General features: G+C 36.9%; 1 protein-coding gene across 1 annotated transcript in view; it reads left to right on the top strand.

Annotated features, from left to right (window-relative positions):
* The window catches only part of LOC127227393 (vomeronasal type-2 receptor 116), a 37,915-nt gene that overhangs the window by 12,121 nt on the left and 7,853 nt on the right, over nt 1–17,941 (top strand). The window contains exons 2-5 of the mRNA XM_051191694.1: nt 909–1,188; nt 1,576–2,382; nt 3,058–3,285; nt 12,128–12,251. Coding sequence (XP_051047651.1) covers nt 909–1,188; nt 1,576–2,382; nt 3,058–3,285; nt 12,128–12,251 — 1,439 coding nt within the window. The remainder of the gene's footprint in view (nt 1–908; nt 1,189–1,575; nt 2,383–3,057; nt 3,286–12,127; nt 12,252–17,941) is intronic.

Here is a 17,941-nt window from a genome sequence, read left to right as displayed (position 1 = left end):
TGTTATTTTTAAATAAGATTATCAAATAGTATAAAATTATTGCAAAGCAGTTATAACCACTTGAAATATATTAAGTGAAAGATAAAACCTAAGGTGAATATACTAGATAATTATGATATTTCAGGACAAATATGAACCTACTAGAACCCAGGGTCAGTTCTGTGATACCCAGCTGAGTGTACAATATGAAATGCATCAGTACAACCTAAGGGTCCATGTGAAGTTAAAGGAGATAATTCCTCTCAGGAAAAAGTTGTATATAAAATCAATCTTATATCATTCAATATTTCATAGCCTTGAATAAAAATAAAAATGAAACTGTGTGAAAGCAAGGATAAAAAGTAGTAGTGATTATGTAATTTGCATTACTTATAAATCTAATAGAATTTTCAGTTTTTTGACACAGAAAGATTTAACTACATGTTCTTCATAGCCATATCAATGTCATGACATTGGCCAGACTGCCTCTGTGTAAAAAAAGTATAACTACCTAGATAGCAAATACCAATTTGTTCTCTAAATATGTTAGATATTAGAATTACAGTATAAATGTATGAGGAAATTCACTGTTGAGCAGGGCATCTTTCCTGTACCATGGACTACTTACATACTTTCCCAGTGTTTACAGAACACAGGATAAATTGGAGGAAACTTCAAAATGACAGAACACCATTAACAGAAAATAGATATCCGCACCCCCAAGAAACAAAAATTTAAAAACTTTAAGGACCCTTATATTCTTCCACATATCTCACATTCTAATCCACCACAAGAATAGAACTTATATGTGTCATCATAGCAATGGGTCAAAAAAAAACAGACTTTGGTGCTGAAGCCATACCAAGTGTGATTAAGATTACTATCAGGTTTGGAACTAATTTCTCATGAGTAGTGTACTTTGTTTTCAGGTTGACACCTAGGAATATCCACTTGATTTTTTCTCTTTATTTTGCCATGGAAGAAATCAACAGGAACCCTCATATTTTACCCAACATTTCTCTGCTAGTTAATGTTAAATGTAATCTGCTTGTTGATTACCGTAAAACTGGTTTTTCCTCAAAGAGTAGTGAACATTTTCCTAACTACTACTGTATGAACCAGAGAAGATACTTAATTGTGCTTACAGGACCATTGTGGAGGATATCTGCCATGTTTAGATCACTCTTCTTCATCTCCAGAACTCCAGAGGTAAGCCTGGGTGGATTATTTTAATGAAGTATTTTTTAGCTTCAAGCTGACCTTCTGATACCAAAGGAGATTAAAAGGCAGAGACTGGCTTTATGTTTATTCTGATTCATAAAGTATAAATATTCAAAATCCTTCTGTGGGAAACACAACTTTATCAGAAATGGGTATGAGAGAGTGCAGAAACTTTCATGTAAAACTTTTTACATGAAAACTTAGTTTATCTATATAGTTTAGATAATTACAAGAAGTTAGGTATTATTTTAAAAATCAGATGAATAATTTATACTTTCTAACTTTCCAAGCATTTGGTTAGCACACTTACAGCTTAAACTGAGCGTTATGCATTCAATATTCTTCATAATATTGTTTATGTTCTATGTCCTTCAGCTTTACTATGGTCATTTTCAATCACTTCTGAGTGACCACGAACAATTTCCTCATCTCTACCAGATATCTCCCAGGGACACATCACTAGCACTGGCCATGGTGTCTCTAATGCTTTACTTCAGATGGAACTGGGTGGCAATGATTATTTCAGATGATGACCATGGAATGCAATTTCTTTCTGAATGGAGAGAAGAGATGCAAACAAACATTGTCTGTTTAGAATTCGTGATTGTTATCTCAATAAATACAGAATTATACTTAAAAATGTTTAATAAGAATTATAACCAGATCAAGATGTCATCAGCAAAAGTTGTGATAGTTTATGGAGACAAAGAATCTTATATACCATTGAACTTCATCCTATGGAAATCTCAAGAACTTTGGAGAATCTGGGTTAGTGTGTCACAATTTGATATGATCACAATAACAGGAGATTTTATGCTAGGCTCCCCTGATGGGGCTCTCATTTTTTCACATCAGCATTCTGAGGTGTCTGGTTTTAAAAAATTTCTGCAGACAGTGCAACCTTTAAATGACAGTAATGAAATTTCTCTTGCAAAACTATGGTGGTCTTACTTTAAATGTTCTTTGCCAGCATCTAATTGTAACAAACTGAAGAATTGTCCTGAAAAAAACATATTGAAATGGATATTTGGGAAACCATTTGACATTTCCTTTAGTGACACAACTTATAACTTATATAATGCAGTTTATGCTGTTGCCTACTCACTCCATGAAATGCTTCTACAACAAGTAGACACATGGTCAAAGAACACTGGGAAGGAACTGGAATTTGATACCTGGAAGGTAATGTGTCTTACACTGAATGCATGAATGTCATAGAGATGAAGTTCTTAAAGGGAACCATAAGGTCCAAATCTATGTAAATAAGGAATCTTTTCTATATATGTATATGTGTTGTTGTACAATAGTACTGAATAGTACTGAAGATCAGGGATGTCATGTTCATGTCATAAATTGGCAATCAGTCAACACTGACACCTAAGTCAGCATTTTATAATCCAAGTCAACAAATTTTGTTTAAACCACACGTGTCTCATGTTTTTAAAATTTGGAGAAAATAATTTCTCATGAAATTAATAAATGGGACTAAGAAGAAAACATTTATCTTTCATGTGATCAAAAATTTGCTAATCAATAATAAAGAGACCCAAAATAATACCAAGTAGCCTTGCCACATTTTGACCATTTAAGGATCTCAATTCCCTGGGTTAATATCAATTAACACTGATAATAGAAAGAAGTAGAGAATGTGTCAATACTCTTCAGGTGTGCAATTTAGGTGGTCATGTGTTAAGGCATCAAATCCAGCAAGAAAAGTGTATTTTTAAAGCATAGTGAATCTTTACATCTACTTGTATTGTTATATTTTAGGAGAGGTCAATGTAAATTTGAGGCATTATATTTTTTGTAAACGTACGAGTAGGCATAGTGTAAACCAAAGTGACAAATGTGTTTTAGATGTTTTCTTTTCTGAAGACCATACAATTTGTAAATCCTGCTGGAGACCTTGTGAACATGAACCCGAACGTAAAACTGGATACAGAGTATGAAATTTTCTACATCATGGATTTTTCTCAAACTTTTGGACTTAAGGTGAAAATAGGAAAGTTTTCCAGACGTTTTCCAACTTATCAACAATTGTATATGTCTGATGAAATGATAGAGTGGGCTACAAATATTAGACAGGTAATTTGGTCTTAATTCTAATGCTTTACATGTAGCATAAATACCTAAAATCACATGATCTGCTTATTCCTCCTCTTGGGATAAAGTACTCTAACATTTATTCATTTACTGACTCAATTTCTACTATAGATGGAAGTTTCTGTCCCAACCAGACTCAGAGCCATTTAGTCCCAAATAAACCTATAGAGTCTTATATTAATTATAAACATTTTGGCTGATTGCTTAGGCTACTTATTGGCTATCTCTCTCTTAATGATTAACCTGTTTCTACTACTCTGTGTATTTCCACATGTTCTTGGCTTTTCCGTGATGCCTGTGTCTCTTGCTTCTTTGGCAGCTACATGGTGTCTCCCTGACTCTGCTCACTAACTTTCTCTATTTCTGTTTGGATTTCACTCCTGGATAAATCCTGCCTGTCCATTAGCTAAAACAGCTTTATTTATCAACAAATAACAAAAACATATATTCACAGCATACAGCAAGACATGCCTTATCTTTCTACCCTCATAGATTCTCTCTCTCCCTCTCTTTCTACCTCTCTCCCTCCATCTCTTCCTCCCTCCCTCCATGTCTTTCTCTATCTCTCCCTCTCTGTCTCTCAGTAAAAAGATAACAGGATTCTTAGATATGACAAATTAAAATATAATAAAATGAAGGAAAAATACTGAATTAGACATGGCAAAATTAGGAAGAAAGAGTCCCATGAGTATACACAAGAGTCAGAGACCTACTTACTCTTATAGTCAAGAGTCTCACATAAACTCTAACCTAATGTTTTAGTATATATGCAGAGGACTGGTTACAGACACATACATGTAGGCCATATGCTTGCTTCTTCCATGTGAGCTCATATGTGCCTTGCTTTGTTGATTCAGAGGCCCATGTTTTCCTCTGAATGTTCAATTTTTCTACCTCTACTTCTGCAGGATTCCTTGAACTCAAAATGGAGGTATTTGATGGAGACCTTCAACTTAGACTCTCCCCATAATACCTGACTGTGACTTTCAGTGCTTGTTCCTATTTCCTGCCAGAGGAAGCTTCTCTGATGATAACTGGTTAAGGCACTGATCTGTGAATATAGCAAAACATAATTGAGAATCATGAATTTTTTAAAACTAATTAGTATTGGTCCCTGAGCTATTGAGGCTCGGGCTGATGGTTACCCAAGCTCTATTGGGTCTGAATTTCTTCTCATGGAGTGGGCTAAAGGCTAAATCAGACATAGGCTGCCTTCTCCTATGAGTTCTGTGTCACCATGACTCTAGGATATTTTGTAAGTAGGACAGCTTTTAGGTCAAAGAATTTGTGACTGAGGTGATGTCCAATTTATCTTTTAGTAGCCTGAACACTAACTTTGGGCAGCAAAGATACTAGAATGTAGGGATGAGGGCTCCATGCAGGCCCCAGTTTGACTTCTCCATATTCAATGCATTAAGTGGATATTATTCTCTTCAGGGGATCCCACTGTCAGTTTGCAGAGAGCAACAGTTTGCTGCTGCTTTGGATGTTAGAGATTTCCATGGGACCCACTTGGCCTACAATTCAATTGAATAAAACCTAGTTCCACAATTGGAAGCCTAGCGTCACTACAAAAGATAGCTATTTGAGAATCTTTATCCCTCATTATTAAGAGTGCCTATTATGATTGGCTTCACAGATTCCAGGAAGTCTCCATTGCTATAGGTTTCCCCAACAACCCCCAAAAGCCCCACATTCTGGGTGTCTATTCAAGAACTTTCTCCATCTTATTCCCCCTACCTAATTCCCCTCTCTTATTCCCACCTGGTCCCAGCCTACAAATAAAATCTAATCTACTTCCCACTCATATGAAGATCCCTGTGCCTCCCATGTTAGCTCTTTACTTAACTTCTCTGGCTCTATAGAATATTGCTTGGTTAATATTTACTTAAAAATTAATACTCCCTTATAAGAAAATATGTGCCTTATTTATCTTTCTAGGTCTAGGTTACAACACTCAGAAAGATATATGTGTAGTTCCATCCATTTGCCTGCAAATTTCATAAAATCATTTCATGTAACACCTGAGTAGTATTTCACTGTGTATGTATACAACATTTCATTATTCATTCTTCTATTGAGGGATATATAGGTTGCTTCTAGTGTTTGTCTATCATGAAAAAAGCTTTAGTGAACAAAGTTGTTCAATTGTCCTTGAGGTAGTAAGGGATTCCTTTGGGCATATGTCTAAAAATAGTATAACTGGGTCTAGACACAGACTTGTTTTCATCTTTCTGAGAAACTGTCATTTTTATTTCCATTCTGGATGTACAAATAACATTTCCACCAACAATGGAGAATTTTTCCCCTTCCTCACCAGCATGGACTATCACTTGTGCTATTAAACTTAGCAAATCTGAGAGGTATAGGATGGATCTCAAAGTAGTTTTGATTGGATCTATCCTGACTCAAATTAGTTTTGATTGGAGCTTTCCAGATGACTCAGAATGTTGAACATTTCTCTAAATATTTCTCAGCAATTTTAGATTCTTTATTGAGAATTCCATGTTTAGGTCTGTTCACCATTTTTAAATTAGATTGTCTTTTTATTAATTTATTATTTGATTTTCTTAAGTTCCTTCCTTATTTTAGATATTAGTTCTTTATCAGATATGAAGTTAGCAAAAAAAAAATTCATTCTCTTGACACCTCTTTATCCAGTTGATAATATGCATTGCCTTACATAAATTTCTGTTTTATAAAATTCCATTTATTGTCAGTCTTAGTGACTGCATTATCAGTGTTCTCTTCAGAAAGTCATCTCATGTGTCAATGTGTTCAAGACTACTCCATACTTTCCTTTCTATCAGATGCATTTTATCAGGTTTTATGTTGAGGTCTTTGATGCACTTAGACTTGAGTTTTGCCCAGAGTAATAAACATGGATCTATCTTCCTTCTGCAACATGAAGACATTCAGTTTGACCAGAGCCATTGCTGAAAATGCTATCTTTCCCCTAGTCTGTGTTTCTGTGCTCTCTATTAAAAAATCCAATCTACATATGTGTAAGAACTTATGTTTGGTCTTCAATTAAATTCCATTAATCATCATGCCTGGATATAAGGAGATAACATGAAGCTTTAATTATTATAGTGCTTTAGCATAATGTGAAATTAAGGACGGTGAAACTTGAAGCATCTCTTTTACTGTTCAGGTTTATTTTATCTTTCTTCAGGTTATTACTTTTTTTGTCCATATGAAACTGAGAATTGCCCTTTAAAGGTCTGAAAAGAATTATGTTAAATTTTTTATGGGGATTACATTGACTCTGTAGGTTGCTGTTGTAAAATGGCCACTTTTACTATGCTAATCCTAACAATCCATAAGCATGGGAGATCTTTCCATCTTCTGATTTTTTGTTTAATTACTTTCTCCAAAAATAGAAGCTTTTGTCATAGAAGTATTCTCCTTGCCTGTTTAGAGTTACTCAATATTTTATATAATTTGAGGATATTTTGAAAGGTGATGTTTTCCCAACTTCTTTCTGATTGTCATTTGTACACAGAAAGTATATTGGTTGTTTCTTTTTCTTTTTCTTTCTTTTTTTTTAATGTTTTGTTTTACTTTGTTTTTTGTTAAGATTGTTTCTAGCCACATGTGGAAAATGTTTAGGGGCTGTAACAATTCCCTGGTAATTTTTTTTAAATGTCATTTAGGTATACTATCATACCCATTGCAAATAATGGTACTTTATATCACCTTGATTTATTTCAATTGTCTGTTTTAGCTAAAACTTCAAGTACTGTATGTGATAGATTGGAGAGAAGGGATAGTTTTGTCTTATAATTGATTTTTAGTGGAAGAGCTTTCAGTTTCTTTCTTTTTATTTTAATGTTGGCTATAGGCTTGCTATAAATTACCATTATTGTGTTTAGGTTTGTTCCATGTATCCCTAATATCTTCAGGCATTTTGTACTGAAGGAATGTTCAGTTTTTTTCAGAGTCCTTTTCTGGATGGAATGAGATAACCATGACTTTTCCTTTCAGTTTATTCATATAGTGAATTACATTCACTCATTTCCCTATGTTAACTCTTCCTGCATCCCATGGATGAAACCTACTTGGTGATGGTGGATAATCTTTTTTGATGTGTTCTCAGATTTGTTTCATTTGCATTCATTTTATTAAGATATTTTGGAAATTGGTCTGTAATAAAATTTCTTTATTGAGTGTTTATTTGGTATTAATACCAAGGTTGCCTCATAAAAAGAAATAGGCAATGTTCCTTCCTTTCCAAATTTGTAGATAATTTGGTGAATATTAGAGTTAACCCTTCTTTGAAAGACAAGTATAATTCTGTGCTAAAACCAAGCAGCCATTAATTTGTTTGTTAGCTTGTTATCTTTTGTTTGTTTGTTGAAGTTCTTTATTGGTTGGGCTTTTATGTGGTGTTTGATTTGTTAGTTTGGGTTTTTCTCCTTTTTGATTGAAATAATTTAATTGACTGCTTCTATTTCACTGGGCCATATAAGTCTGTTTAAATTGTTACTGCTCTTAATTTAACTTTAGTAAACTGTACCTGTTAAGAGGTAACTGGCCATTTACTTTACATTTTACAATTTAGTGGACTACACATTTTTACAGTATGGACTCTGAAGTACAGTTTTCAAAGTATGCACTTGTGATTTTCTGAATTTACCCAGTGTCTGTTGATATTTCCATTAGTTATTTTTCCATTTCATTAATTTGATTATTCTGTCTCTGAAGATTAGTTAGATTGGATAATGGTTTGTTTGTCTTATTGATTTTCTCATCAAACCACCTTTTTGTTTCATTGATTCTTTGTATTGTTCTGTTTCTATTTTATAGATTTCAGCATTCATTTGACTATCTCTTGCCATCTAATACTCAGGGTTGTGATTATATATCATTGTTATAGGGTTTTCAGGGGTACTGTTAAGTCGGTACTATGAGATGCTGAGATTTATTTATGAAGGACTTAGTACTAGGAACTTTCCTCGTGGCCCCACATAAATTTGGGGTTGTTATGTATTCAATTTCATTGGACTCTAGAAAAACCTCCAATTTCTTTCCTGATTTCTGTCTTAACTCAATTTTTATTCAGTAAAGTTGTTCAGTTTCCATGACTTCTATTTTTTGTTATTGTTGTTGATATTCAGCTTTTATATGTGGTAGTCTGATAGAATACATGGAATTAATTACTTCTGTCTGTTGAGACTTGTTTTGTATCTGAGTACGTGGACAATTTTGAAGAAAGTTCCATGAGGTTCAGAGTACAGAAGTATTCTTTTAAATTAGGATAAAATGTTCTTTAAATAACACTTAGGTTCATTTGGTTTACAATGTCTGTTAGCATCAGTATTTCACTATTTAAATATTGTCTAAATGAACCATTCATTGGTGAGATGCACTGGTGAAGTCTCCCACTATCAATCACAGAGGATCAATGTGTATTTTAAATGTAGTGTTGGTTCTCTTACAAACGCAGATACCTTTGTGTTTGTGGCATAGATGTTAAGAATTAAAATATCAACTTGGTAGGTTTTTTCCCTTTATTCAGTGTGTAGTATTTCCCCAATCTCTTTTGCTTAGTTTTTGTTTGAAGCTTGATTCATGAGAGATTAAAATGACCACTCAAGCTTGACTGTTATGTATATTTTCTTTTTCTTTTCTTTATTTACATGTCGATCCCAGTTCCCTCTCCCTCCCTTTCTCCCTTCATCCCTCCTTCCCTCCCTCCCTTTTACCCTCTCTGCCCCCTCACATGCACCCTGACCACCTTCCCCTCCCATCCCCCCACCCCAATTGCACATGTAGGGCAATGCCATCCAGGTAGGGTCATGTATATCTGACAGGTCATTTGAAGTAGGGACTAGGACTTCTCTCCTGTCTCTAGTTTAAGGCAGTATCCCTCCATGGGGGATGTGTTTCCAAGGTCCTTTTGTGCACCAGGGATACATCCTGCTTCCACTGTCTGAGGTCCCTTAGACTGCTCAGTCCTTCTGGCTGAGACCCATATTCAGGGAGGGCTGAGTCAGTCCCATGCTGTATTCCCAGCTATCAGTCTGGAGGCCCATTAGCTCCTCCTTGTTCAAGTCAGCTGTCTCTATGTGTTTCTGCCACCTGGCCTTGTCCTCTCTATCTGCATCTGGGTTCTAGTTCAACTCAGGTGTTTGCTCCTGTTTCCAACAGGTATTAGATAGGGCTCCATGGATAAGTTAGTTGGTTTTGTCTTTTTGAGATGGGTGTAGTCAAAACTGGCCTCTTACTATATAGGTATATTTTCTTGAGTTGTCTTTTTCCAACTCCTCATCCTGAGGTTTTTTATTTATTTATTCTCAATGTTGATGGATGTTTCTTTGATGAATCAGAAGTCTGGATCCTGTTTATATGGCCAATTTGTTAGTCTGTGGCTTTTTATTGGGATATTGAGACCGTTGATCGTTGATATTGAGATATCAAGTACCAATGATTGAATAGTCATGTTATTTTTCTTCTGGGGAGAAGCGGTGCCATAGTGTGGTTATGCATGTGTGTATGTGCTTGTGAGGGGTGCATGTGTATTTGTTTCCATTCTTTTTATTTTTGGGGGGAGTTAAATTATTTTCTATGATTTTATGTGCATTGTTAAACTCCTTGGTCTGGATATATTCCTCCTGACACCTTCTGCACAAGTAAAATTGCAGATAGATATTATTTACATTTTATTCTATCATGAAATATATTGTGTTCCCACTGATGGTGAGTGAAAATATTTCTGTAGGGTAGAGTAGTCTGGGCATGTATATGTGATCTCTTAGAGTCTACAGGTTATCTGACGGGGCCATTCAGGCCTCCAGAGCCTTCACTGAGATGAGAAGTTTGGAATAATTTTACAGGCCTGCCTTTATATGATAATTAATCTTTTCCTTGCCAATTTTAATATTCATTCCTTATTTTATGTCCTTGATGTTTTTACTGTTATGTGGCAAAGACACATTTTTTTTCTGGTTCTGGTGTTCTGTATGTATCTTTAGAGTAATCGGTTTCTTTACATTAGAAAAATTTCCCTCTATGATTTTTTAGAAAATATTTTCGGGGACCTTGAGCCAGGATTTTCCTCCTTCCTCTTCACTAATTAATAATAGATTAATTATAATATTAATGGCAGGGTTGATCTTTCTATAATGTCCCTGATTCATTGGATGTTTTATATCAGGATATGCTATGTTTTGGATGTAACAATTTCGTTCACATATGTACCTAGTTCTTCTATCATATCTTTAATGCCTCATATGCTCTCACCCATATTTGTGGAGAGTTCCTTCTCTAGTGCATGTCAAGTTCCTAAAATTTTCATTTCCAGAATTCCTTCAGTTTGGGTAACCTTTATTAATTCTATTTCCAGCTTCAAGTATTGAACATTTTTGTATATCTCCTTACACTGCTTGGAAGGTGAGGTTTAAATGAGTCTACCAGACCCAAGATAAATGATAAACAGATATTTACTAGTGAAACACACAGATAAGACTAAATGACCTCGGCGGGCTTCCTGCCCCAGAAGATGCAGTCTCTGCCCTTACAGTGCTCTCTGCAACCCAACAGTGCCCAAGCCAGCTCCTCCTCTACCTTATAATGAGTCACATCTGAACCCAAAACCACACCCAAAGGGTAGGGTCACCACTACATGTACTCTGGCAAGACAAGATGCCAATAAAATTATTGCCTGTGTTTCTTTAAGGAATTCATTAATTTCCTACTTAGGGACCACCATTCTATTCAAAAAGGCTGTTATAAGGTATTTTTCGTAAGCTTCAGCTATGTTTAGATATTCAGGACCTGCTAAGGTACGATAGCTGGGATTCAAGGAATACATACTCTGTGTGTGTGTGTGTGTGTGTGTGTGTGTGTGTGTGTGTGTGTGTGTGTGTGTGTGTTCAATGGATTTTCATGCTTGTATCCTGGGATCTTAGTTTTAAATGATTCAATTTCTTGGTGCTGCTGTTTGGATTTTTCTTTTTTGGCTGTGTGTTTTGCATCTTGGTTTTTGTTTCCTCTCTGGATGTTCAGACTGTGATGTCTGTGAGTTGATGATTGTCCTGGCCTGTTTAGCCACTTTATTCACAGGAAATACTCAAATGTTATTTGAGGTTGGGTGATCAGCATGAGTTAAGAAAAGGAAGGTTGGAGGAGAAGGTCTTTGTAGTCCATTGAGGAAGATGGAATCAGAGAGAAAAAAAGAGATTCTAGCAGTTTCCAGCTACAGATCTTGGAGACACTAAAAGGTTATATCTTAGGAGCACTAGAAGAGGTGTGGGTCTGTCCTCAAACTTGTTGTTGACCTGGGATAGGTGGCCCTTCGATTAGAAGAGGATGCCTACTAGAGTTAGGGGCTGGGATTCAGAAATGAATTGGGGATGGGGTTCAGGAGAGGATGCTATTTTCAATACACAGGAGATGTGGGCATAAATGAGGAAAGGCTGCAAATGACATTCTATTGTGGAACTAGGAACAAGACTGCACGACTGTGTCTAAGGGAACAGAGAGACAAAAGAGGTGAGAAGTGTACCCATTTTTCTGTCTTAGCAGGGCATCACTGCTAGAATTAGGGCCAAAATACAGGGATGGTTGAAGAAAGGGGGGTTAGGAAATGATGGGTAGTGGGAGAGAAAATTACAACTGGATTTCTGGTACAGCACCATGGAGAAGATACAGGAACTGGGTCTGAAAGAAAAAGAGAGGCATACGGACTTCTTGAAAGTATGCTTCATAATATGATACATGTGTATACAAGGAGATTTTTGAGTAACTCCATACTATGAATCACTGCTGCCTTTGTCATCTGTTAACTCTTTATTTCTAAAATTTATCATATTTTCTACAGAATCCACCCTCGATATGCAGTAAGCCTTGCATTCCTGGCCTCAGAAAATCCCCTCAGGAGGGAAAAGCTATCTGCTGTTTTGTTTGTTACCCTTGTCCAGAAAATGAAATTTCAAACATGACAAGTAAGAACATACTGCATCAAAATAATCAACAGATTGTCTTCTTTCTACCATAATTATATAGCTTTCAAAGAGCCCTTTAGGAGAAAGGGAAAGATAAGTGCCATTATAAAGTTAAAAGAATCAATAACACTGCTATTTGAAATAATATGTTGCCTGGCTCATGAAATACATTTTTGTCCCATTGTTTCAGAACCATTGAACTTAATATTTTCCCTTGGATATTTCTTTAGAAGATTACTGCAGCATCTCTTCTTCATCTTAGAATTCTGCATATTGTATTAAATTTTAACTAATTTTCAATTTTGTCTTCATTAATTTTGTAATGCTGTGAAGCGACACCATGATCATGGCAATTCTTATAAAGGAAAACATTTAATTATTGTGGCTTACATTTCAGAAGTTTAGTCCCATATCATCATGGTGGCAAGCAGCAGACATAGTGCTGTAGAAGTTAAAAATTCTACATCTTGATCCAAAGGCAATGGAAAATGAACAGGGTGTCATACAGAGCTCAATCAAAGGAGACCTCAAAGCCCAACCCCACTACAACACATTTCCTCAAACAAGGCCACACAACAAAGCCAAACCTCCTAATAGTAGCATTGCCTATGAGATTATGGGGACGAATTAAGTTCAAACTACCACATTCCATATTCTAGCACCCCTAATTTTGTAATAATATCATAATGCAAAATACATTCAGTGCAACTTCAAAAGTCTCCATAACATATCAGTCTCAACTATGTTTAAAAGGCCAAAGTTCAAAATCTCTTCTGAGATTAATGTGAATTCTTAACTGTAGTCCCTGACTAAGTCAAAAATATATCACATACTTCCAACGTTAACATTCCATAATATAGGGAAGGGATCATAGTGAAATACTGGACCTAAACAAAACCAGAAACAAGCTGGGGAATTCCAAAAGCTGTATCAACATGTCTGATGTCTAAACACTCTTCAGAACTTCAACTCCTCTTACCTTTGTTGACAGTAACACACTTCTATCTCCTGAGCTGGTCCCAGTCTCCTCTCCTCAGCAGGTATCCCATGGCTCTGGCATCTCCAACATCTTGAGGTTTACAAAGGAGTTCAGGCTTCACCTTCACATCTTCACACAATGAACTCTCAGCCTCCATTAAAAGACACCACTAACATATATTTGGCCTCAGTCCTGTTCCTTGGCCTTGGAGAAATTTTCCACAATCTCTTTCTTCTCTCTTTAAATTAAGAACAAGATGGCAAAAGCTGCCAAGTGCTGCTACTTGCTGAGGCTGGAACATGGCCCCCTTTTCCAATTATATCTTCAACAACTTTCTATTTTCAGTGGTTTCCTCCACTGTGTGAGCTTGGTGGTACGAAAATGGGGTCAGTATACCAGGATAACGTCAAACTCAGAGATCCGACAGCCTCTGCCTATGGAGTTCTGAGTTTAAAGGTGTGCACCACAACACCCAGCTATATGTCTTTCTTTAATTTCTTTTCACAAGTTAGAAACTTATCTGGGTGTGATCTCCTGCTGCAGTCACCACTCCCTTTACTCCATTTTTTTATGCATAAAAAATTTTTTTTTTTTTTTTTTTTTTAAAAAAATTCAATTTAATTGAAAAAAAACATTTTTACACAATTTTTGGGAATTTGGGCGTCGTTCTTTCCAAACTACTTCCTGCTGGTAAGGGGCGCTGTATTGGGGGATTCGAAGAAGATTCAGATATCCTAGCTGTAGTCTGTAGGGCTGTTTTGTCCAGCTGTTTGGAATGTAGGATCAGCTTGTACTCTGTTTCAGGCGGTCTGGTGTGATCAAACCACATTAGTCTGGAAGGAATCCACATCTTTTCATTTTCTGTGGAAACAAAAATAGAAATACTTTTCCCCAGTAACTTGTTCTTCAACTTAAATTTTGGAGTCAAAGCGTTTTTTTTTTTTTTTTTTTTTTTTTTTTTTTTATTATTTTACATGTCGATCCCAGTTCCCTCTCCCTCCCTCCCTCCCTCCCCCCAAGCCCTCCCTCCCTCCTTCCCTCCCTTTTGCCCTCTCTACCCTCTCCCATGCACTCTAAACACCCTCCCCTCCCAACCCCCCACCACAATACAATACCTAGGGGAATGACATCCAGTTGGGGTCATGTAGATCTGACAGGTCCTGTGAAGTAGGGACTAGGGCTTCTCTCCTATCTCTAGAATAAGGCAGTTATCCCTCCATGGGGGATATGTTTGCAAAGTCCTTTTGTGCCCCAGGGATACATCCTGGCTCCACTGTGTGAGGTCTCTTAGACTGCTCAGACCTTCTGGCTGAGACCCATATTCAGGGGGGTCCGAGTCAGACCCCTGTTGGCTTCCCAGCTATCAGTCTAGTGGCCCTTAGCTCCTCCTTGTTCAGGTAAGCTGTCTCTATGTACTTCTACCGCATGGTCTTGTCCTCTCCATCTGCTTCTGGGTTCTAGTTTGACTCAGTGTTTATGTATGGGTGTTTGCTCCTGTTTTCAACAGGCATTAGTTGAGGACTCCATGGAGAAGTTAGTTGTTGATCTCACTCTCCAGGAAGGGCATTTATGATACCTTTCCACGGAAGCTGAGATTGTTAGTTGGGAGCAGTCTTGTAGTTCCCTCGACCTTTCTTTGTGTTCAACTTTATCTTCAAACCAATATTGGCTCCCTCTTTTATGTTCTCTCTCTCTGTCTCTGTCTCTCTCTCTCTTTCCTATTTTCCATTCCTAACCAGGCTCAATCCTCCTGGTCGCACATGCCTTCCTCTCCTCCCTCTCATTTTCTCCTACTTCTCTCTCCATTAGCTGTCCTCCCCCACTATACCTGAGGTCTGGGGGACTTGTCCCTTCCCAGTTCTGTGAGGGACTTTATATGAATCTCTTAGAATACAACTTGTATTCTAGTTCCTCTGGTGATGTGAATTATAGGCTGGTGATCATTTGATCTAGGTCTAAAATCCATATATGAGTGAATACATACTGTGTTCCTCTTTTTGTGACTGGGTTACCTCATTCAGGATGGTTTCTTCAAGTGCCATCCACTTGCCTGCGAATTTCAAGATACCATTATTTTTTTCTGCAGAGTAGTATTCCATTGTGTAGATGTGCCACATCTTCATTAACCATTCTTCAATTGAAGGGCATCTAGGTTGCTTCCAGGTTCTTGCTATTACAAATAGTGCTGCTATGAACATAGTTGAACAGATGTCTTTGTTGCATGGATGTGAATCCTTTGGGTATATGCCTAAGAGGGGGATTGCCGGGTCCTGTGGTAAACTAATTCCCATTTTCCTGAGGAACCGCCATACTGATCTCCAAAGTGGCTGTATGAGTTTGCACTCCCACCAGCAGTGGAGGAGTGTTCCCCTTTCTCCACATCCTCTCCAACATAAGTCATCACTGGTGTTTCTAATTTTCGCCATTCTGGCAGGGGTAAGATGGTATCTCAAAGTTGTTTTGATTTGCATTTCCCTGATAGCTAAGGATGTGGAGCATTTTCTTAAGTGTCTTTCAGCCTTTTTGATTTCCTCCATTGAGAATTCTTTCTTCAGGTCTGTACCCCATTTTTTAATAGGGTTATTTGGTGTTTTGTTGACTAGTTTCTTGAGTTCTTTGTATATTTTGGAGATCAGCCCTTTGTCGGATATAGGATTAGTGAAAATCTTTTCCCAGTCAGTGGGCTGCCGTTTGGTCTTGTTCACTGTGTCCTTTGCCTTACAGAAGCTTCTAAGTTTGAAGAGGTCCAATTTATTAATTGTTTCTTTCAGTGTCTGTGCCCCTGGAGTTATGTTCAAGAAGCAGTCTCCTATACCAGTTTGTTCAAGGGTACCTCCTACTTTCTCTTCTAAGAGGTTCAATGTGGCTGGATTGATGTTGAGGTCTTTGATCCATTTGGACTTGAGTTTTGTGCATGGCGACAGACATGGGTCTATCTGCAGTCTTCTACACACCCTCATCCAATTGTGCCAGCACCATTTGTTGAAGATGCTGTCTTTGCCCCATTGTATAATTTTAGCTGTTTTGTCGAAAATCAGGTGTTCATAGGTGTGTGGATTAATATCAGGATTTTCAATTCGATTCCATTGGTCTACCTGTCTATTTTTATGCCAATACCAGGCTGTTTTCAGAACTATAGCTCTGTAGTAGAGCTTAAAGTCAGGAATGGTGATGCCTCCTGATGTTCTTTTATTGTATAGGGTTGTTTTGGCTATCCTGGGTCTTTTGTTTTTCCATATAAAGTTGATTATTATCCTTTCAAGGTCGGTGAAGAATTGTGGTGGGATTTTAATGGGGATTGCATTGAATCTGTACATTGCTTTTGGTAAGATTGCCATTTTTACTATGTTTATCCTACCTATCCAAGAGCATGGGAGGTCTTTCCATTTTCTGGTATCTTCTTTTATTTCTTTCTTTAGAGTCACAAAGTTCTTATTATATAGGTCTTTTACTTGTTTGGTAAGCGTTACACCAAGATACTTTATGTTGCTTGTGGCTATTGTAAAGGGTGATGTTTCTCTGATTTCTTTCTCTGCCTCTTTGTCGTCTGAAAAAAATAGGGCTACTGATTTTTTTGAGTTTATCTTGTATCCTGCTAGTTTGCTGAAGGTGTTTATCAGCTGTAGGAGTTCCCTGGTAGAGTTTATTGGGTCGCTTATGTAAACTATCATATCATCTGCAAATAGAGACAGTTTGACTTCTTCCTTTCCAATTTGGATGCCCTTGATCTCCTTTTGTTGTCTTATAGCATTAGCTAGAACTTCTAGTACGATATTGAAGAGATATGGAGAGAGAGGGACAGCCTTGTCTTGTTCCTGATTTTAGAGGAATTGGCTTAAGTTTCTCTCCATTCAGTTTGATGTTGGCAGTTGGTTTGCTGTATATTGCTCTTATTATGTTTAGGTATGTTCCTGTTATCCCTGACCTCTCTAATACCTTTATCATGAAAGGGTGTTGAATTTTATCGAAGGCTTTTTCTGCATCTAGGGAGATAATCATATGGTTTTTCTTTTTCAGTTTGTTTATATGGTGGATCACGTTGATAGATTTTCGTATGTTAAACCATCCCTGCAATCCAGGTATGAAGCCTACTTGATCATGGTGGATGATTTCTCTGATGTATTTTTGAATTCGGTTTGCCATTATTTTATTGAGTATTTTTGCATCGATGTTCATCAGGGATATTGGTCTGTAGTTTTCTTTCTTAGTTGTGTCTTTGTGAGGTTTGGGTACCAAAGTTATTGTGGCCTCATAAAAAGAGATTGGCAATAAACCTTCTGTTTCTATCTTGTGGAACAGTTTGAGGAGTAGTGGTATTAGTTCTTCCTTGAATGTCTGGTAGAATTCTGCACTGAATCCATCTGGCCCTGGACTTTTTTTTCGTTGGAAGGCTTTCGATGACTGCTTCTATTTCATTTCGGGTTATAGGTCTATTTAAGTTGTTTGTCTGTTCTTGATTTAATTTTGGTAAGTGATAGTTATCCAGAAACTTGTCCATTTCCTTTGAATTTTCAATTTTTGTGGAATACAGATTTTCGAAGTATGACCTGAAAATTGTCTGGATTTCCTCTGTGTCTGTTGTTATGTTCCCCATTTCGTTTCTGATTTTGTTAATTTGCATGATCTGTCTCTGCTTTTTCGTTAATTTGGATAAAGGTTTATCAATCTTGTTGATTTTCTCAAAAAACCAACTCTTTGTTGCATTGATTTT

The sequence above is a fragment of the Phodopus roborovskii genome, unplaced genomic scaffold, assembly GCF_943737965.1.
Source record: "Phodopus roborovskii unplaced genomic scaffold, PHOROB, whole genome shotgun sequence".
NCBI lineage: Eukaryota > Metazoa > Chordata > Mammalia > Rodentia > Cricetidae > Phodopus > Phodopus roborovskii.
The sequence above is the reverse complement of the archived record's forward strand: the minus strand, read 5'-3'. Positions and strand labels throughout refer to the sequence as shown.